The sequence below is a fragment of the Lissotriton helveticus genome, chromosome 5_1, assembly GCF_964261635.1.
Source record: "Lissotriton helveticus chromosome 5_1, aLisHel1.1, whole genome shotgun sequence".
NCBI classification, from domain to species: domain Eukaryota; kingdom Metazoa; phylum Chordata; class Amphibia; order Caudata; family Salamandridae; genus Lissotriton; species Lissotriton helveticus.
This window is the reverse complement of record NC_136065.1, coordinates 20,697,630-20,720,909: the sequence shown is the minus strand read 5'-3', so window position 1 is coordinate 20,720,909 and position 23,280 is coordinate 20,697,630. Positions and strand designations below refer to the sequence as shown.

The 23,280-nt window shown below is 47.8% G+C and overlaps 1 protein-coding gene across 1 annotated transcript in view; it reads left to right on the top strand.

The window, feature by feature from the left end:
* Positions 1-18,935, top strand: part of LOC144752902 (heme-binding protein 2-like) — a 189,964-nt gene extending 171,029 nt beyond the window's left edge. The window contains exons 4-7 of the mRNA XM_078640727.1: positions 1,020-1,137; positions 11,242-11,375; positions 16,867-17,030; positions 18,720-18,935. Coding sequence (XP_078496853.1) covers positions 1,020-1,137; positions 11,242-11,375; positions 16,867-17,030; positions 18,720-18,801 — 498 coding nt within the window. The 3' untranslated portion in view covers positions 18,802-18,935. The remainder of the gene's footprint in view (positions 1-1,019; positions 1,138-11,241; positions 11,376-16,866; positions 17,031-18,719) is intronic.
* Positions 18,936-23,280: the final 4,345 nt, after the last annotated feature.

Genomic DNA, 23,280 nt, shown 5'->3' with positions numbered 1-23,280 from the left:
CTGTGACCTGTGAGACACTGTGGGTGCTGTGACCTTTGAGACACCGTGGGTGCTGTGACCTGTGAGACACCGTGGGTGCTGTGACCTTTGAGACACAGTGGGTGCTGTGACCAGTGAGACACCGTGGGTGCTGTGACCTGTGAGACACCGTGGTGCTGTGACCTGTGAGACACCGTGGGTGCTGTGACCTGTGAGACACTGTGGGTGCTGTGACCTGTGAGACACCGTGGGTGCTGTGACCTGTGAGACACAGTGGTGCTGTGACCTGTGAGACACCGTGGGTGCTGTGACCTGTGAAACACAGTGGTGCTGTGACCTGTGAGACACCGTGGGTGCTGTGACCTGTGAGACACCGTGGGTGCTGTGACCTGTGAGACACCGTGGGTGCTGTGACCTGTGAGACACCGTGGGTGCTGTGACCTGTGAGACACCGTGGGTGCTGTGACCTGTGAGACACCGTGGGTGCTGTGACCTGTGAGACACCGCGGGTGCTGTGACCTGTGAGACACCGTGGGTGCTGTGACCTGTGAGACACTGTGGGTGCTGTGACCTGTGAGACACCGTGGGTGCTGTGACCTGTGAGACACCGTGGGTGCTGTGACCTGTGAGACACCACGGGTGCTGTGACCTGTGAGATACCGTCAGTGCTTTGACCTGTGAGACACCGTGGGTGCTGTGACCTGTGAGACACCGTGGGTGCTGTGACCTGTGAGACACCGTGGGTGCCGTGACCTGTGAGACACCGTGGGTGCTGTGACCTGTGAGACACCGCGGGTGCTGTGACCTGTGAGACACCGTGGGTGCTGTGACCTGTGAGACACCGTGGGTGCTGTGACCTGTGAGACACCGTGGATTCTGTGACCTGTGAGACACTGTGGTACAGTGACCTGTGAGACACCGTGGGTGGTGTGACCTGTGAGACACCGTGGGTGCTGTGACCTGTGAGACAGTTCTAGTTCTTTGCCCGAGAGAGAGAGGTGTGACCCAGAGGACTTAAGTGCTCTTGTTTCCCTTCCTAGGCTCGACTCTACCCACCTTCCGTCTGGGTGGGCACTCATGTGACAGCCTCGTACACCCGTGCCAGGCTGACTGGTTTCTGGCGTCTCCTCAGCTACATCCAGGGCCAAAATGAAGACGGTAAGGACGCATGGCAAAGGCGGGGCATGGCGAAGGGGGCAGAGGCTGGGCATGGCGAAGGGGGCAGGGCATGGGCATCGTGAAGGGGGCAGAGTCTGGGCATGGTGAACGGGCAGAGGCTGGGCATGGCGAAGGGGCAGAGGCTGGGCATGGCGAAGGGGCAGAGGCTGGGCATGGCAAAGGGGCAGAGGCTGGACATGGCGAAGGGGCAGAGGCTGGGCATGGCAAAGGGGCAGAGGCTGGGCATGGCAAAGGGGCAGAGGCTGGGCATGGTGAAGGGGCAGAGGCTGGGCATGGTGAAGGGGCAGAGGCTGGCCATGGTGAAGGGGCAGATGCTTGGCTTGTCAAAGGGGCAGAGCCTGGGCATGGTGAAGGGGGCACAGGCTGGGCATGGCGAAGGGGCAGACGCTGGGCATGGCGAAGGGGCAGACGCTGGGCATGGTGAAGGGGTAGAGGCTGGGCATGGTGAAGGGGCAGAGTCTGGGCATGACGAAGGGGCAGAGGCTGGGCATTGTGAAGGGGCAGAGGCTGGGCATGGTGAAGGGGCAGAGTCTGGGCATGACGAAGGGGCAGAGGCTGGGCATGGCAAAGGGGCAGACGCTGGGCATGGTGAAGGGGTAGAGGCTGGGCATGGTGAAGGGGCAGAGTCTGGGCATGATGAAGGGTCAGAGGCTGGGCATTGTGAAGGGGCAGAGGCTGGGCATGGCAAAGGGGCAGAGTCTGGGCATGGTGAAGGGGCTGAGTCTGGGCATGGTGAAGGGACAGAGGCTGGGCATGGCAAAGGGGCAGAGGCTGGGCATGGCAAAGGGGCAGAGGCTAGGCATGGTGAAGGGGCTGAGGCTGGGCATGGCAAAGGGGCAGAGGCTGGGCATGGTGAAGGGGCTGAGTCTGGGCATGGTGAAGGGGCAGAGGTTGGGCATGGCGAAGGGGCAGAGGCTGGGCATGGCAAAGGGGCAGAGGCTGGGCATGGTGAAGGGAGCAGAGAGTGGACATGGTGAAGCTGTTAGGCCACACCCTCTCCCCTAAGTTTGCCTAGAATCACAGGATGTTAAGTCGATGTCAAGATTTGAACCTGGTTCCTCGATTCCAAAATCAGCAGCCCTGTCCCTAACGCCACATCCTAGGTAGAGGGAAGGAGGCAGGAAGACGCTACATGAAAGCTCGGCTCGTCATGGGCTCGAGGTTCCAACAGGACCTTAAGCTGAGCTAGAGCCGGGCTCCAAGCTCAAGTCTGGCTCGACGTTTCAAAGGTTTGTCACATCTAGAATAGCTCTATAATGTCTAAAATGTCTAAAAAGTCAATGATACAAGCCTATTGTGCCCTCCCTTCCCATACCTTCCATACCTATATTATGGACCTTTTTCTTTTAGGTATTGTGTTGGATTAACCTCTGGACTGTATTTAATTAACACATTAATCTAGTCAGTGTTGCAAATTCATTATGTATTAAGGGAAACCTGGGTTCAAATCCCGGATTTACTGCATAGCTAAGTTGTGTGATCTTAGTCAAATCAATTTACTCCATGTGTCTAATGTACTTGATAGTGACATTTGAGAGCACTTCCAAGTAAATTAGTTAGATAGACTGTCTACAAAAAATCACTTATATGTTTTATAAGCCTGGAATGTTCCACCATCCATAACAATAATATTGGCCCACTTCGCCGAGTTTCGCATAGCGGAACTCTGCGAACTATGCCTAGGCCTGGTTGGAATGCCCTTTTGAGCCTGTGCAAACCTGCTAAATTTCACGTTTTAGGCTTTTTCACCAGCTCTTCTCTAATCTTTTCCCATATTAAGAAAGGTTGGGAATGTACTCCTGACAACAGTGGCAGAAATAATACTTCTTCCAGGGTTGGGAAAAAAGTGGTTGGAGGGATAGTGAACTTGCAATCGCTCAGCAGATTTTCACATGAGCGAATCTACCCCTGCATATTTGCTCGTGCTAAGAAACAGTTCACAAATACTTAGTAAGAATACAGTTTCCTGGCCTACTGCTGTAAATTCCTGTTAATTCACGAAAGCTGTTAATCTGCATTAATGCAAGGACATATACAATGGGTGCAATTGTGTGACTCGCTTAACACCTTCCATGCTCACGGTGCTCGTGTGCTCATGACGAGCTGAGCTCGTCATGACCGTTAGAACGCTCGCATGCTGGGCAACTTCCCCTGCTGTGCGAGCGTTCTAAAGAAACGGGTGTGGTCATGACGAGCTCAGCTCGTCATGAACACACGACCACCGTGGCTCATGATGAGCTGACCTCGTCATGAGCACCGGCCCGCTGCGCGCGCCCCCCGCTCACCAGCACAGCAGGGGAATATGCCCCGCAAGGGAAGGGGTTAAAGAATTGGGCCCCTAATTAGGTCTGGAATTAACCAAGACAGTTTGTTTTTATTTAAGTTCTCTCCCTCTCTGTCTGTCTCTCTCTTTCTATTGGCTGGCTGCAGCTCTTTCAAAAAGAACATATCGGCACACACAGCAGTTTTGTTAAGTGCCAGGGACTACTATGGCAATGTGCGCTTTTTGATATCAAACGTCTTTATTGCTTTTTGCACAATGTTTGTTATAATGGTGAGGGCCTGGTAGTTCCCACAAAGTTTTACAAAAAGCATATCAAAACAAGACATGCACTGACAAAACCAAAAGTCTGACCACCAATATCAGACCTATTGGCGTTGCCAATGCTTGTATTTATGTTTTCCATTGTCTTGTTGAAACTGGTTGCACTGATTTTCAATTCTGAATATTTTGGGGAAATACTAGCATGCATCAAGACATTTTACTAAATGATGCTTCAAAGAAATGTCACCTAAAATTTCACAGTAGTGAAGCAAAAAGTTTATTTTCCGAGTTGTATTTTTTCGTGAACGTTTTATTTTGAAAGCAAAGGATCAGCAATCTTGCTTTCAAGCTTCTGAGGATATTTGCAACTAATCAGAGAGAATTCTGGGAGCATTGTATGTAGCCTCATATTGCTAAACTTTGCCAACGTGTGCACATATTTTTACACTTGAACCACTGTCAGAAGTGCAGTCCGAGCTTACATTTCCTTAGAGCGCTCACTCCAATAAGAAAGACTTGGTATTAATGAACCATAAATACAAGTTCAAACAGCACTAACATATGAACAACAATATTACCTTAACTGCAGACAATGCCCTTCCCTGCCATAATGTGGTACAGTAAACTGGCAGCCAAAGAGTTTGTGCTGCAGGGTGTTGGGCCTACTTGTCCCAAGGACAAAATTAACATGAAAACCTGCTGCCCTTGACCTCAAACCAGTGGGGCTATCAATCAAATGATAGGTCATATAAAATTAGTAAGGAAACATACATACAAACAGTCACACACACGCTCACATAAACACACACACTGGTACATGCTTGCAGACAGGCACATAAACATATTCTCACTCATACACACAACAAGGAAACTTACCTGGGAAAGTCCTCAGCGCAGTTTCCTCTCCACATCGATTCCTGACTTTCACAATGAACAAACACGGTGCCAGAACGAGGCTCACCCCCTTATCGCCAATCAGAAGCTCAGATAGGACGGAAGGCTGTCCTTTTTTGTTTATCGTGGCTTCTGATAGGGAATAAGGGCGCATGACTGACAGGCCCCAATTCACCACTATCTGACATGCTGCAGAGCCTGAGGCTACTGCAGCATGTGAGCTATGTATTGCATCTGAGATTGCTTATCCTCTCCCTCTGAATGGTTTTATACTTTGTCCCTTAACCTCCATAGACACACCGGATTCCACGGTTACGTGTACCATAGATGCATGGCGTCGTATCGCCAAAATACTAGATCATACCCTGCTGTATTCGGCGCGGATGCCGCTGTCATACCACCCCAAACTGACACTGTTACAAGAAAAGGGATTTCAGGTACTTTGCCAGCGGCTGCAGGTGAATACCTGGGGAGACCTCTTTACCGATGGCCGATTGCAGTCAATCGATCAATTCTTTAAGACGCACGGCCCCACACCACTTGATACCTTCTATTATATTAGACTGCGCCAAGGGATGAAGGAGATCCTACCAGACTTCCCCCAGGAACCTGAAACCCTTACGCCATTGCACTTTATGCTGTGCTCACAGGACGGTGCACATTTGGTGTCCGGACTTTATCGACATCTTGGGGGCTCCAGATCCGGACTGACCAATGCCTCTCATGTACAATGGGCTACTGACTTAGCAGTGGAAATTACTGACGAGCAGTGGAAATTACTGACGAGCAGTGGTTATACTGCTGCGACATTACGGCAAGAATCTCTGCTAGCTGTAGACTAATAATGTTCCATTATAAGTTTCTACAAAGACTATACTATACACCGGTGAAGAAATATAGATTTCATCTGGCTGACGATGATAGATGTGAACGCTGCTGAACACCCAGGCTTCCTGCATCTCTTCTGGGAAATGTCCTCCAGTTCAGGCTTTCTGGCATCAGGTGCATGATGCTATAGTGGCGATGATCGGTGAGCCTGCACCCCCAGATCCTTTAATGATGCTCCTGGGACACACGCCACACATTCCAAAGACCTGTAGAAAGCTCATAGACATAGCTTTACTACTAGCGAAGAGACGTGTAGCATGCAGGTGGGGTCGCGGTAGGGCCCCAAAGTTTAGGGACTGGCTCACAGATGCGATTTACTCTCAGGAGCAAGCTGCTATTTTTGCTGAAACACAACCGATATCCAATAGACCTCGAGACATACGGGGCCTTTGACCGCGTATTTAATTACCCACGGGAGCGAGGGGGAGACCCACTTGCTGAAGACAGTCACGCAATGGACACGGTACCAGCAGACAAACAGTAATACCCGCTTAAGGACGGTGCGAAACATTAGTCAGTTAAATAGGACTGAGGGGTTTGCAAAGAATGAGACCTGTTGCCAACGGAGATTGGCATTGAAGTATCCAACCCTGGACAATGTCGCTCTATGTGTCATATGTGCGCCTGTTGATATGCTACATACAGTTTAATATGTATATGGAAGAAATAACGAGATATGATACATTACTAGGATGTCACTTAGTATGCCCTTCGCTCTGTACCTTAATTATTTGTTGTTATACCCATGTACTGATTTTCCTGGATATGATGATGATATACCTGAGTTGCCCCATTTGTAGTACCTTACTGTATTGAAAAATTCAAAATAAAGGTTTAAAAAAAAAAAAAGATATGTATTGCATCTGTGAAAGGGCAGGCTGTAACAGCTCACGCCTGACACATGCACAGTACAGCTCTGGGAGCCCTCTTCTAGTGCAGGGTGATATTACAGCTTTTACATGTAAGGAAATGATCGGTAAGATCGTTACGTTACATATAAAAGCTGTAAACATTTTGAGTAATAAGGTAACAGTGCAACATGATTGTCGTGGGGGTTGCCGCCCTTTTGGCACCTATGGAGAAGCCGCCCCTGCCCCAAACAATATGTCCTGAGAGTCGGGCTATAGGAATTCCACACCCCTATGGTTAGTAATCTCTTTTCACATACAATAATAAAATCTTTTTAAAAAACATATGGCAGTGTTTCAGTTTAGTGCATTAGATCATAACATTACTGCCATAATTTGTCGCTACAGTACGTGGCACCAAACGGACACGTTGATTTTTTTACAAGTCTTGTAGATTTATAAAACAACCGGCCCCATGGACAAATAGATATTTTATTAAATTCCACACCCCTGTGGTTACATAGCATGATAATTGTCAGGGTAAGTAGCAATAGATTCCATCATGCACAAACAGAAAAACCATGATGTGCTGTGTATGAATAGTGATTCAGAAAAGGGGGTGGTGATGAACAGAGTGTCTGAATTAAGCAGACCACTCTTACCCAGTCCAAAGATCAGGGCTTGATCCATCGCCGTTATTTATCTCACTGCCCCATCCCAGCTCAGAACCTGGCTATATGCAAATTAGTCTGTCCCTGGCCTGGTGCATCATGGGAACAGGGCAGACCAAACTACCAAGCCAATTCTTCACCAGAAAGGAGACAAGCTACCGGGGACCGGTTTCTGGCATTTCAGCCTCGTCGGCCCGGCTTGCTTGAATCCTGATGGAGCAGTGAGAAAGGGACTCATGTCTGAGTATACCCTGCCACACCTATAGTGGCCAAAAACGATTCAGAAAAGGGGGTGGTGATGAACAGTGTCTGAATTAAGCAGACCACTCTTACCCAGTCCAAAGATCAGGGCTTGATCCATCACCGTTATTTATCTCACTGCCCCATCCCAGCTCAGAACCTGGCTATTTGCAAATTAGTCTGTCCCTGGCCCAGTGCATCATGGGAACAGGGCAGACCAAACTACCAAGTGTATGAATAGTGAGCATACAATTTTTACATTTTTCTTTGTAACAAACGGACCTCAAATAAACTGTCTGACCCCACTCCCCTGCCCAGTTGCCGATGCTTCAACTATTACTGTGGGGAAGCAGAGAAATGACGCCTGTGCTGCTTAGAAGAAAGTGTTGTAGAGGGGAAATCATGACAGTGTGTCAGAGATAGGCGTCCTTAATCCACTGCCTTGAGTAGTCGTCTTTATGTGGCAAGAACAACTACTGTATACAAACCGGGAGTGCGTGTGTTGGGTGGGTTACGTAGGGAGAGTATCATCCTTGGTGCAGTTTTTAAAGCCCTCCACCAAACTTTTCCACGCCTGTGATCGAAACCAAGAGAGCGAGACCTTGGTCCAACGTACGATAGTCGGAGGAAGTGAATCCTTCTAGGAAACTGTTATATTGCGTTTTGGTAGCAGAAGAGCCAGGTCAAGGAACTTGGTCGAGGGTTTCTCAAACTTAAGGCAGGGGAATACACCCAATAAGACTGTTTCTGGAGAATTTGTTAGTACACGGCCCATCGCGGGCAACAGCACTGTCGGAACTCTCTGCAAGTATGAAAGGATTGTGGGCGAGACCAAAGCATATGAAACAAGTTGGCATCTAATCACATACCTTGAGTATATACAGCTGCAGCTCTCGTATATATTTTGTTAATTCAGGCAGATTTAAAGTAGGCTCGGTCAGAATATGAAATTGAATGTACTTAACACGAGATCTGTGGGATACTTTGTGGGTTGCTTCCATATTTTACCCAGTCCATGTCGTGCAGAGGTTTGCCCGTGTAGGTCTCTCATTTAGTACGGAGAGAAGACCTGCAGCGGTCCCCATGTTGCATGAAAGCTCGTACACCCATCTTATCAGTTTGGTTCCAGTCCCTGTGGTGTAGAGCGTCTGGTAGACTTGTGGGGGTGCGCTAAGGGGTGGACATGAAAAAGGACAGTTAATGATTGTTTAAGGTGTTTGCAAGAAAGGAATTGACCTGAGTGAAGATTTAGCCCTGCCATAAGGGTTTGAAAATCTGGTAGCTCACTCTCAACAAACAAATACACCACTTTTGAGAGGCCTGCGGCATGCTACCGACAGAGGCCTAGCAAAGGTATTGGAAGAGCGTAGAGTTTCTTTGTGTAAGTGAGTTTATGGGTTCTAGTAGGGCAAGAGAAATCTGTGTGGGTCAACCTTAGGTGGTGTTGGGTGGAATGATCAGTAGGAAACAATGAGAAGTGCAGTAAGCCCTCCTTACGTTTTTTTACGGGTAAACCCTGTTCTCATACAGGGGGCGGCCAGACAGCCAGCAAACCATCAAAAGAGCTGTGTAGCTAAATATTAGCATCCTAAGTCCAGATGGACTAATCCACCAGCAGTCACAGGTAGCTTTAAAGTGGTAGCAGCTACCCAGTGGCTCCCTCATCCCCAAATCAGACGTGGGACATGTTGAGATGTCTGAAGAAGAACCGAAGGATGAGCAGGTGAAGGTTTTCAAAATAATACAATAACGTGGGTAGCACCACCATCTTCACTAGCGACACGTGGCTCATTACTGAAATGGAAGAGAAGATCAAAAAGCAAACTGTGCTACGTATCGAAAGGTAACTGATTCCCTGTTCAATCCGGGGCCTAATTATACAGAAAGGGGAAAACCCTATCATATGTTAAAGAAACACTTCTTACAATATGTTAGAAATGGGATCCCTGGCTGGCCAGGGCTTGCGCCAAAGTCAGTCAGAGACCACCACTTCCATGTCAGGGCAAGGGAGTTACACACCAAGATAACCCCTGCTCACCCCCTTGGTAACGTGACGCGAGCAGCTTGGCTAAACTCAGAGGCAATGTGAGTTAAGTGTTTGCGCGCGCACCCAGCAACAACACCCAAGGCCCACAACAAAGGAAACTCCACACAAGGTTATGTATAAAAATAGCCATTGTATTATACCAAACACATTAGATAAAAACACACACTTACAATGTGCCAACAGGCATAGGCAGAATTTACAGGGGATATGTACAAGACAGGGCCACCTGGACCACTGTCAGGAATATGCACTTTTAGATTTAGGATACTTTTTGAAAATAGCACTTGGTACATAGAATAATAATCACTTTAGCACAAAATAGGATACAAAGCACACAACCAGTAATCACTGGTAACCTGTAAGTACCACCTATGCAACCCTAACCACCTTAGGAAAATGTCACGCAGGGAACCAGGACCTCACTAGCAACACCTGTACTAGCAAGAACAACCACCTAAGTATAACAATACATGTAGGGGTATAGGCACATTACACATGATGCATCACAACACATTCAGAGGTGTAGGGAAGGAAAACACATGATGCATAACATATATTCAGCGGTGTAAGAACAAGGCACATGGCGCATAAAAACACATTCAGAGGTGCAGCACAGAGAGGGCAATTGCCCCGGGCACAACCGTCAAAGGGGTCTGGACCCTGCTCACCCTTCACAAGCACGACCAGCAGACCATTGCACCAGTGGAGTTTGCCAGGGTGAGGGGTGCTGCTTGTTCACCCACTTGACTGCGCCTCTTCTGTTTCTCTCCTCTCTGCTGAGACAACACCCCAGGTACGCAATGCATTCCAGTGCTCGTGGGGGACCCATCTTGTCTGATTTTAGGAATTGTCCCACCTTGTTCTTATCTTCCTTATTTGTCCGGTTCTAAGCAAGAAACCTTTGATCTTCCTCTGATCTCGATTTCATCCTGCTCTTTAATTCTCTTTGATTGGTAGTCCGGGCTCCCAGTTCTGAGATAAATGTACAGTCCGGGACTCTAGTCTTAGTGCTGTGAGACGACAGACAAGCTGCGGGTACCTCACATCTGGCATTAGGTGTGAGACTATCGCACACACCATCTGCTCAGCCTCGTTAATTGTTTTTTTAGGTTTAACGTTGTCTGGAGGTTGAGGTGAGGCAGATGCTTTTGTTCAACTTGTCTAAACTAGCCGACAGCCACTTACCTTAATGTTTCCCACACTGTTGGCCATAAGTTTTAAAATGCTTAGAAACAAAATCAGAATGTTGCTGTTGCTTTCTCTCCAAGAAAGTTTGGGTAAATCTGGATATGAGAGATGTACGTGACACCATGCTCAAGGGCATTAATTCACTACTGAACAAGGACTTAATGTGCCACCTGAATGCATCATACCCAGAGGCAATCACATAAAGACCATAGTGAATATATAGTGCTATGTGGAAAATAGTACATAAATGCATTGATAGAATAGTGGGGCATGGCCTCTCCTTGGGTGTGTCTGCAAAATGGATCTTTTGTCCTGAGTTTATGTCCTGAATTTTGACCCTTTGTCCTGAATTGTTTAAAGTCCTGTCCAGAATTTGCATCCATGTCAGTCGGTCACCCTAGGGCTAAGGGAAGAAAGACAGGACATGGTGAAGAGAGGTTGGGCTGAGGGTAGAGATAGAACCCGTAGAAGAGAGGCAGGGCAGGAGAACAGAGCTTGGGCTGATGGAAGAGAGGCAGGGCAGGAGAACAGAGCTTGGGCTGATGGAAGAGACGCAGGACCAGGAGGAGAGAGGCTGGGCTGAGGGAAGAGGCGCAGGAACTGGAGAAGAGAGGCTGGGCTGAGGGAAGAGACGCAGGACCAGGAGAAGTGACACTATTTGAGCAGGGAGTTGTGAACGGTACCTTGCCTGAGAAGGGCTGCATCTCTCTCCTTTCTTCATCATGTTTTATTTTTGAGGCTCTCTCTTCTTTGTCTGCACAGGTGTGAAACTTGAAATGACAGCTCCAGTCATCACCAAGGTGCCACTGGGCCATGATGTGGAAAAAGAATATACCATCTACTTCCTGCTTCCTCAGGCCTTTCACCAAGCCCCGCCTGTGCCCACCAGTTCTGATGTGAGTCACACTCAGCTTTCTCCTCTCCCCAGGGGTGGGGGGGATGGGGGGGATGGGTGGGAGCTTCTTCAGAGGGGAGGCCAGAGGACAGGATATAATGCACCTGCTTCCTACGTCTGTGGTAACTGCAAGGGGGTATTTCTGATTCCTACATTGGTTTTGTGCTACTGATATACCCAGAGGGTATATTGTGCGATTAAAGGGTACTGTATGTGGACATGACAGGGAACCTGTGGTTTCTCTCTAATTCAACACAATAATCTATTCTCCTTTCAGAACAGAGGAGAAGCTTAATGACATGCATAAAGCATTTTTGCCTTCCCAAACGGGCGGATTCGGCCCGTTCGCAAACGCAAAAAATGCTTTACAGATGCAGCAAACCCCAATTTGCGATTCGGTAACCTGTTACCGAAATGCTAAATGAGTTTGCGATTCGGTAACCTGTTACCGAAATGCAAAATGAGTTTGCGATTCGGTAACCTGTTACCGAAATGCAAAATTAGTTTGCGATTCGGTAACCTGTTACCGAAATGCAAAATGAGTTTGCGATTCGGTAACCTGTTACCGAAATGCAAAATGAGTTTGCGATTCGGTATTTGGAAGGGCGTGTTTAGGGCGTCCCTTTCAAATACCGAATCATAACAGTATGCATGAATTTTTTGTGACCGTGAATGCGGTTGCAAAACATTTGCATATTACCCCCTACTTCAAGTAGGCGGTAACCCATTCGCAAATGGGAAGGGGTTCCCCAGGGACCCCTTCCCCTTTGTGAATGGTTGTAAAAGCACTGCCGGTGTTAAAAAATGAAAAGAGAACTTTTTATTTTACTTTTTGTAAAGCATCTTGTTTTCCTTTAACAAAAACGGGCTGCTTTACAAAAAAAATATTGCTTTATTTAAAAGCAATCATGGACATGACCTCAGCAGGCCACCAGCCCCGTGATTTTTGCGATTCCTAGGGGGTCGCAAATTGCGATCTACCTCATTATTATTAATGAGGTAGAGCGATTTGCGACCCCGTAGGAATCGCAATCCTGACCTCTTTGAGTTCATGGACTGTAAATTGCGATTACCTAATTGCGATTCTCAGAAATTAGGTATTTGCAATTTTCAATTTAGAGCATGTGCCCCTAAGTTAATGCTAGCAGGGCCGTGTTAGAGCGGAACTCGATCTCATGGTGGCTCCCGGCCTTTCAGGGCAGAAGGCTCGGTGGTCCCCTCTGGTTCTCGGATTCCCCTGCCACGGTGGTGTAAACCTTGGGGTCAAATTTGACCCCAATCTACCCTTCGAAGCTCAGTTTAGATCTGCTCCGACAGCTTTTTTCTTATGTTGAAATCGGTTAGGAAGATGGTTCACTTGATCCCGGAGGAGAGCCTCAAATCTGTCATTCGCGCTCTGGTAACATCGAAACGAGACTATGCGAATTGCCAGTAGGTAGGTTTATCGTCCTCTCTGCTCCACCGCCTGCAGGTCATCCAGAAGGTGTCAGCCCGGCGGGCCTTGAAGTTACCTGCTTGCGCCTCTGTCACTGCGCCCTTGTGCAGTCTTATTTTATTTATTTATTTTATTTATAACATTTCTAGAGTGCACTGTTACCCGGAGGTGTCCTGGCGCTTCAATGGCTGCCCTAGGTTAGCTACATCAAATCTAAAGCCCTATGTTGTAAAGCTGAACCAATAAATGATTATAAATGAGTTTATTGAAAGCAGCAGGGCTCACATCTGCTCAGGTTGGTCTTCAGTAACAACTGACCAACAAGGTAGAATGCAGGCAAACTGACAATGCATTGGAATGTGGGATACCAAATGAAACTATGCAAAGCACATGCTGGAAAGTATGCAAATTGAGATTAAAGAAACAGTGTATAAAAAAACATATTAGTGACACAGAATAGATATAAGATATAACACCCTAACTCTTGCCTACAGAGCAAGCGAGCATAAAGCTCTTGCCTCTCACCTCCCTTTGGAACTGTCCACACCAGCTGATGTGGAAATTTCTGCTATGCTGATCGACTCCTGGCTAAAAAACGCCATTGACACCGTCCTCCCTGCTTCTCTAAAACAGGATGTATCTCACAAGATGCCCGCTCCTTGGTACACCGAGGCATTAAAAGTTGAGAAGTCTCGGTGTAAGAAGCTTGAGCGCATTTGGCACAAAGATTGTTCTCAGCATGCAGCTCTGACCTACAGAATCGCCTTAAAATCTTACCACAAAGCGTGTGCCTCTACTAGAGCTAGCTTTGTGACGAAGTCCGTAACAGATGCCGTCGACAATTCCAAAGCCTTGTTCGGCTTAGTGAAAAATCTCGCAGGCTCTTCCACATTAGCTAAATCTCCTCCTCTGACATACAGGAAATATCTCCACCTGCAACTCTAATAACAAGACCATAGTCCAACCCACTCTAGTAGAGAAAGCACCCCGGCCCGAGACCTCCTTTCTCCACCCGCTCCTAGCTTGGCCTGTACTACAGCCTGAATGTCTTCATGAATTGCTCTGCAATGTAAAATCTGGTTCCCCTTTGGATCCCCTCCCTATTTCTGTACTTAGGGCGCTCGATCCCCCGCATTTGTCTACAATCTGTTCCATTCTGAATCTATCACTAAAGACTGCCACGGTCCCTGCCATCTGGAAACATGCTATGGTCACGCCACTTTTGAAAAAGCCAACTGCTGACCCGGAGCTTCTCGCCAACTACCGCCCCATTTCACTGTTGCCTGCTTTTTCCAAGGTCCTCGGGCGTCACATCCATCTTCATCTTACTCAGTATGTGAGCTCCAACAACTTACTTCATCCCTCGCAGTCTGGTTTCCGGCCTGGTTTCTCGACGGAGACCACACTCCTGGGCGTCACAGACAACCTACTGTCCCTGCTCGACAAAGGCGAAACGGCCGCGGGGATATTACTTGATCTCCGCGCGGCGTTTGACACCATCTCACACAAAATCCTTCTTGCCGCCTTAGCCACCATGGGCGTGGAAGGATTAGCTTTGGACTGGCTGGCCTCCTTTCTTTCTAAGCGCACCTTTCAAATGTTTTCCCATTCCGCCACTTCCTTTACCTATTCACAGTCCCATGGTGTTCCTCAGGGTTCTATCCTCAGTCCCCTACTCTTTAATCTTTATGTTACCCCTTTGGCTCACATAGCTGATAACGTCGGTCTCACGTTATTCACATACGCCGACCACTCCCAGGTTATCTTTTCACTTACCAACTCTGACAAGGCCTCCTCCTCCCGCCTTCAGTTGGGTCTCGGAGAAATAGCAAAATGGATGAATTACAATCTTCTCAAGCTGAATGGCGAGAAGACGGAGGTCCTTGTCCTAGGACAGAAGCCTAACCTGTGGACTTCGAGACACTGGCCAGCAAACCTAGGTCCCCTTCCGGTACCAGTGGAGCAGGTACGAAATTTGGGCGTTGCCATTGACAGGGGCCTGACAATGCAATGTCAAGTCAGTAAAGTATCAGCCATGTGTTTCACCATTATACGTTGGCTTAGAAAGATCCTGTGGATGTTGCCTGATGACACAAGGAGGAAGGTGGTGAGTGCCTTGGTCATCTCCCGGTTGGACTATGGCAACATACTCTACCTGGGGGCGGCCAAGGCCGTCACGCGACGCCTGCAGCTAGTTCAAAACGCTGCAGCGCGTCTTCTCAGCGGTTGCTGCAAAACCGACCACATATCCAGCCGCCTCCGTGATCTTCACTGGTTGAAGGTGGAAAACCGAGTGAAGTTTAAGGCTCTCACCTACATGCACAAGATCAGGCACAAGGTGGCACCTAGTTACTTACAGACCCTAGTAAAATCCTATTCACCTTCACGTTCTCTCCGCTCTTCCTCCCAATGCCTCTTCTCAGTTCCTAGGATCAAGCTCTCCAGAATGGGAGGTCGCTCCTTTTCTTATTTAGGGCCCAAGTTATGGAACTATCTTCCTTTGGCCATTCGGTCTGAGGACAGCCTTATTTGTTTTCGTAAAGCCGTCAAGACCTGGCTTTTCGACCTATAACTATTTGGCCAACCATCCCTTGTTAGCTGCAGTATTTTAGCGCCGGGAGACCCTTATAGGTAGCTGTCGCGCTCTACAAGCCTAAATAATAAATTAATAAATAAATAAATAAAAGCTCGTCTATCTGACAGCACTTCGCTCCAATGGAAAAAAAGTTCCAAATGTCCTGAGGGTCAGTAAGGCAAGAAGAGGCGGTCACTCATTTTCCTATTTAACTGCCAAACTTTGTAACTCTTGGTCTTCAACCCTCCGCTTTGCACCCTCTGAATCAGTTTTCCGTAAACTCTTGAAAACATACCTGTTTGATCAGTAGGCTCCCCGCATCGGTTCTGGATCAATCCTTTAGTGCACCATAGAACCGCAAGCGTCGTAACACCTCCTCGGAGGCAGCCGCATGCTTTAGGAATCCTATTGTATTGTATTATATACATAAGCTTTCACTACAGATGCCCCGTGCCTCCAATCCTGTTTTAGCTAATGGGGTGGGGATGTCAGCATCAAGAATGGATAGCCCAATGTGCGGGCCGTGGCGGCTCGTATAGGGCGTGCTGCTGAGGGTCAGGTTGGAGGGGGTAGTAAACTCGGACATAAGACGGAACGGAGGAAAGTAATTATTACGTTCCTCCGTTCTGTCGTATGTCCGTGTTTACTACCCCCCACCCTGCCCCTCCCCCGCCTCACCGCCCCACAGTGTGGGCCTAGTAGCGCCAATTTCATTGAAGGTAATAAGGGTTGGTTCTGGTTGCTCACTCAATCATTTGGATAATTTACTTTGCACAATTTACATTTAAGTGTTGGGGCCCCATTTAATTTTTGACGGACTGAGTAGTCACCATGGGCTTTTACATCCGTCCGGCCGTGCCTACTCAATCCACCAAATAGAAGGCAGTCTTTTATAAAGGCATCAGTGTCACAGCAGTTCCTGCCAATGCATTTTACTCTTTGCTGCCGGGCTGCGTCGCCACCCTGTTACAAGCACTAATCTTCTTTTCTTTTCAAAAAGGAAATCCTGAAACAGGAGTTTCTTTTGGTAAAGAAAAAAAATAATGCTTCCCTCACCATGGGAGGCAGGGATCATTCAAATGTTTTTAATGTTCCATACCGTCAGGCTTTACCTGACAGTAAGGAACAGTAATAAATGACCACATGTCTGCCCATACAGATTGGGTGGGTGGACATGAATACATTTCTCCGACGGCCATTACTCCTCAGGGTTGTCCGAGGGGATTAAACACAGCGGAGACAGAGTGGTCGCCGCTGCAATTTACCCGAAGATCCACTCGCACCTGTATGCGATGGACATACCGCATTCTTGATGGTGAGGATCCTTACCTCCAAGAATTCAATTGGGCCCTTAGTCTGTATCGTGGTGTACTTCAGAGAATGGGCTCCATTAACAGGAATGACTGATATGTTTTAATGGCCGGCGGAGGGGTTTGTGACAGTGTCTTGGCGAGTAATATGCCACATCCTTTCCGTCCCCAGGTCTTCCTGTCCAGCTTCCCTCATATGGTGCTCTACGTTCGTTCCTTTGGCGGCTGGATCATGAACAGCAATCGAGACTCAAACTTTCAGGCCCTTGCTGCGTCACTTGAGCAGAACGCTGAAAGCTTCAACCCCACCTACTATTACACTGCGGGATACAACAGGTAAGCACAGGATCCTTGTGAGAGCATGGAGCGTCACGCCTGGTCATGGGTATGGACATCGGAGCTCTGTGTTGCCACACTTGCAGAGGACTATCAATCCTCAGCGCAACTATTCACCCGTGAGGGTCTCAAGGCGCTGGGGGGCAGGGTGGCGGCTCCGTTGAGTGCTGGGGTTATTCGAAAAACCAGGTCTTGAGGTTCTTCCTGAAATGGGGCAGTGTGGGAGCTTGCCGGGGGGTGGAGGGTCAGGTCGTCCCAGGCTTTGGCGGAGAGGTAGGGGACGGACTTTCCTCCCGTTCTGGTCTTGTAGATACGTGAGACTCTGGCCAGAGAGAGATCGGCTGATTGGAGGTGTCTTTTGGGCACGTGGAAGGAGAGGTCATTGTTCAGGTATGTGAGTCATTTACAGTTAAAGAAGATGAGAGAACAACTGTAAATGGAATGCTCTCCATCTTGCTAAAGCCGCGGTCTCGGGCCTCATATACAGTGAGGGAAACACTGACGGACCACCACTGGAGCCAAAGGTGGTGACCCAACCACCAAAGGCTGGCCACATGGCGAGGGGCAGCCACACAAGGCATAGAGGTCCCAGGCATAGCAGGAAAAACAAACACTAGCCCTGACGTGCAGACAGATAAAATCTAGTGGCTTATTTACAAGCCTCTTGCACCACTTTTGCGTCATTTTTAACATTGGAAAAGTAACATACAGGTACAGAGATCACCCCCGGCAGGCAAAGAATCTCTCACTATGACGGGCGGCCCTCCATGGTGGGGGTGGCCCTGGCCTGGCAGACCGGTGGTCCACCCTTCAAACTGAAAAGAGTCCTTCATTAGCACGTTACACCTCCAACACCCATGAAAGTGGAGTGAATGTACATTTAACACTCGTAACACTCACCCAAAGTTATGAGTTTTCATAAAACACTGATATTTTGCACCAGGAAACATGTTTACCTGTGACATCATAAAAACGTACACAGGGTGACAGGCTTAAATGTTACGTTATGATCATTCAGATGAAAACACGTATTTAAATATCCATCACTTGCACAACGTTACAATAGAATCACTCATGTTACATGAGGAAGATGCCCACCAGAGCAACAGTTTTTCTCAGACACAGTGGAGAAGCGTGGCTCAATGGTTAGAGCGGCAGACCCTGATGCAGAGGTCTAGCCCGGGACCAGGGTTCAATTCCCCGCCTCGGCGGGTCTTGGGCTCAATCTCCCCGGACCTGATAATTCTCGCTTCCCTGCCTATTCTAATCACGGGCCCCACGCTGCAACTCTGGGCAATAGCTTGCTTAATCTCAACAACGGCCCCAACAGCGCTGGGATGCCTGGCTTCACCCAGGAGTGGGCATTTCACAGGGAAAAGCCAGGAAGGATTCCACAGCGGTATGCGTGCAGCGCCTAGAGGCCTCAGGGTATAAGTGTGCTATACAAGTATGAAGTTTACAGTTTTTTACACACAGGCTGGATTTCTTGTTTCATTGTTATCACTCACAGAAAGGAACAGGATTACAAGTGTCAAAGGCATCAGGAAGCAGTAACATCTGACTCACTCACTCTAACCCACTTCCACCACTTAGACTGTAAAGATGGCGGTGTCTGTGTGTTGGCCAATCCTCTTCTGTTCGGACACCAGTGATCGCTGAGCTCCGCTCTGTCTACTTTTCTCTCCGCAGTGCCATGAAACTCTTCAACCGCCACAACGAGATCTGGTTCCGTGGCCTCGGAGAGCCCAGTTGTGAGAGCATGCAGGAGTGACCATGAAAATGACAGGAGGATCGTGATAGGCTGCTTCATGTGGTACCTGGAACGCGCCACACTCCGTCACCCCTTCAAACTGCTACACCTCTTTCTCCTCCTACTGGGGGAAAAGGCTGCCAAAATGAAATATATCTTCCCTGCAATAAATTACTTTAGTTGTTAGCCTGTTTCAATGTATTTAAGGTGTCTAGTTTTTTAGTGTTTCTTTGTTGTGAATTCTGGTGGGTTTTTTCCTGTGCTTTCCAAACGACAGCAGGGTTTTTCTGGTGCTTACAGGGAATTCTGCTTTTATTCCTGCTTGCGTGATACGCTCGCATTGCTTGACATATACGGTATCTATGAGAGAACAGGGAAAACATAAGCAGCACAATGCTCAGCAGAACGGTGATGGAGTGGAAACAAAAGTACAGACGTTTTTAGGTTTTAACTTGTACAAACCGTGTGTAGCCTAGTAATGCCCCAACATTGTGCTGCTATCCCCATCTACATATCAAAGTCTGGTTTCAGCCAGGCCTCATGCACCCAATACTGCTGCATATTCCACACTTTAGGCTTCATTGCTTGGGGTGGCCTCCCGCTTGCAGGTTACACACTGGTCATTGTGGTTCCATTGGAGGACTAGCTTGCACACTCTGCAAATATTATGCTGATAGATGTATGTATAGGATCAGTCGACGCCTGCTAATGTCAGAATACGCAGTTAACGTTTTTGTACATTCGGTTTCCGGAGCCGAACCTGGTACCTGTAGTGAGAGATATAATCCAGTTTGGCCGTATCTCAGGCCACCATATAAACTGGAATAAGTCAGAGATCTTTCCACTTTATGGAATGCACAAGACGAACACATTTGGAACACCCGATAATATGGAAGGAGGAATCTGTAAGATACCGTAGTATTAAAAGTCGTAGGGATCGCCATGTTGTGCTACACGGTACCCATGGGGTTGTGGTATTGAAAATACAATAACAGCCTGAAGGATGGAGAACACTCCTGCTTTCTATGGTGAGAAGAATTACGCTGCAAAAGATATACGAGTTTTTGGGGGCGGTGGCTTCGTCCCCGCTCTTTCATGAGAGGCAGGATTCATCGGCAAGCACCACCCCCTATCCCCGCACTTCAGCACAGCCATCGCGGGCGGCAAAGGCAGGGACCGCCATGGGCGGCAAAGTGCCTAGCTACGCCACTGCCCTATACCACTCTCCCAAGCATTGTTCTGGAACATTCAATTGATCTTGGCTGGAAGACAACCTTGCATTGCCTGGGATATTGAGACCTTACCCTATGAAGGGTCAATGCCAGTCCCATCCATGGAATTGTATTATAATATTTGGGTTTCTATAATGCCTGTATAAACACCAGTATCTAATTTCTCTATTATCGATGACTTGTGTCACACCCACTCAGAACGCGACTATTACAAGGTTATTACAGTCGAGTTCTAATGTCACAATGCCCTCTGCCAGAGCCAGCAGCTGAGGTGAACGGCTAGTCAGGTCACAGAGCATATTTAAAGCAGCTGTTTAAAGCAACAAAAAGGGACCACTGATGTTCCTTCTTCTGCTCTATTTTTTAGCTTACAATGACAAGCAGAAAGAAAATTTTGTTTTTTTGCACTCCTTATATAGTTGGAGAAAAGCTAGGGACTTTCTGCATGCTTCTACACATTCCGAGCTAGAGATTTCTTTTTTTAAATAACTAACTTCTATTGAACGGTTTACAACAAATAATTAACACGTTTTTGATGTGCTTAATTTTGCACTGGAGGTTTTATTTTTATTCCTCATGTTTGTAAACATGCTCACTCTTTCATAAGAAAAAGCTACATACCAGGGATTTATAATATGGTATAAAGTACCCCCTGGCATACATGATAAGGATATTGGAAGTCACTTCAGAGTTTCATAATCTTATAAAGGAACTTGGCCTTCAACTTCTATCTATTATATGGTTGTTGAACTCCCTGGTAACTAGCAGCATCATTGTAATGTATGATAGGGGGTACTTTATCCCTTATAATAGGTGGGGGAGCCATAATATGCTCCTTTCTGGTACAAGGATGGCCCCGAACATTCGCTGTTAGTGGTGGAATGAGAGTTGACTGACCTATACCCACTAGAAACTACTCCAGTAAAATACAGTTACAATCTGAGCTTGGCAAAAGATACTGCAGTACTATAACAGCAAACAATGTATTCACCTGAAATACCTTTGAAAGGACATGCTATGCTTCCAATGGTGTTAGTGCCCAAGGTACGCTCACAGATAGAAAAGTTGGGATTAACAAAATGGGACATATATTCTTAGATGGTAAACCTCTGACACTGGACGAATTGAAAGACTTGTGACAACATCTGGGCTGGACTTTTTAAAACATATATTTGAGGATATTGCATACACTGAAGACCTATTTTGCGGTGCATACCACCGAATCTAGAATCCTCAGCTAGATATTTTCACTAAAAAGATAATGTCCAAGGAATTGGACACTGGGTCTTATGGCCTGTTGAGCGGTCCGGACGAGATTGCTTCGTCCTAGGGGCCGACTTTGATCTCTCCCCCGGCGCAGCCGAGCACAGCGCTCTTGCCGGCCGGGAGAACGCGGAACCGCCATCTTGGGGGGAGGCAGGGTAGCGTTCCAGCTCCTGGACGCCTCCCGCCCTCCCTCACTATTTAGGTTCTCCCGCCCCCTCACTCTACAGATTACTTGTGCGCATTACACCCCTGAGGCGGAAAGCCGGGGGCACTTTCTTTCCCTTTTGTGCGGGTGAATTTTAAACTCGTCTTTGCGTGTGTTGTGTGTGCGTGGTGAATACTACCTGCATACTTGTGTCACCTGATGTGCTTTTAAAAAGACTGTTTATATTTTAACTGGAGCTGTTTTAATAGAAATTCTGACCTGTTGAGCGGTCCGGACGAGATTGCTTCGTCCTAGGGGCCGACTTTGATCTCTCCCCCGGCGCAGCCGAGCACAGCGCTCTTGCCGGCCGGGAGAACGCGGAACCGCCATCTTGGGGGGAGGCAGGGTAGCGTTCCAGCTCCTGGACGCCTCCCACCCTCCTCCCACCGCCAGAGGGTTATGGATATAAAGAAGGGACCAGCCCGTCCGCGGCGATGGCGCGCCGAAGGCGCGCCTAAGGCAAGCCCGTCTGCGCCCGTCCGCGCCGGATCCGCGCCCAGTGCCAGAACCCCTGTTTCTAATGACCCAAAAATCTCATGGACCTCTGATCAGCTGCTACATCTTCGTTACAATTCTTGCAGCCCTATTTCTTGTTGTAAACCCAATAGCTTGGATGTTACTGGCTACTCTTGTTCACAATGCAAGTTTTCTATCCCGGCTGTGTCCAATGCTTCCCAACACCTTCTGAGGGGTCAATTGCAGCCCTCAGGTATCTTAAAAGCGGCGTTGATCAACTGCAGATCACTTCCAGCCCACGCCACCGATATTTGGCTCTTACTTGATACCCATAAATGGGACATATTGTTTCTCACCGAAACGTGGATCAAAGATTCATCTACTCCGGACATTCACTTAGCTATCCCTCCTGGCTACTGCTTTACTGGCATTAATCGCGAAAACTCTAAACCTGGAGGGGGCCTTGCGATAATTGCCAAATCTCACTTAAAACTGAACCTAATTAAAATCCCCAATCACGGTCTTATCGAAGCTGCTTATTTCACTATAATGGACTCAGCAAGCACCATCTGTGCCGGTATTCTGGTTTATAATCCCCCTACAGCTACCGGATCTTCTCTCAATGCTTTGACGCATTCTATTGCTGACTTTCTTCTTAAACATCCCCATTTCATTGTTTTGGGAGACTTCAATCTCCATATTGATAATTCTTCCTCTACTAAAGCCTCCTCCCTGTTGGAAACCTTACAGGGACTTACTCTGCCGCAATTAGTTATAGGCCCAACCCACATTGCAGGGCACACATTAGATCTCATTTTTTCTAATCATCCTGGCATATCTGTTTTGTCCCCTTCTCCTCTGACTTGGACTGATCACTTCCTTCTTCCTTTTACCCTCACCTCCCCTTCTTCTTTTTCCCCATCCTCTCTTCATAGAGACAGTGGCCGTAGATGGACCAAAGTGACTTGTGAGTCTTTAGAACCTCATCTTCAGTTTCAATTTAACCATCTAGAAGACCTTGACAAAGAAACTGCAAGATTTAATTCGGCCCTTTCTTCGGCCCTTGATTCCGTTGCCCCTGTTGTTCCGTTGTCTTCTTCCAGATCCTCTTCCTTGCTTCGTGAGGAGAAGAGCTTATGTAAACAACTGGAACGCAAATGGAGAAAAAATTATGACCCTTTTGCTAAACTGGCCTATAAATCTGCCCGGAACAAATTCCATAAGCTGCAACGCTCTACGATGAGAGCTTATTTCTCCAATCTTATCCATCAGGCACAGAATTCTTCTAAAACTCTTTTTACTATCGTGAAAGACTTTGTCAATCCTCCTGCCACGAAAACC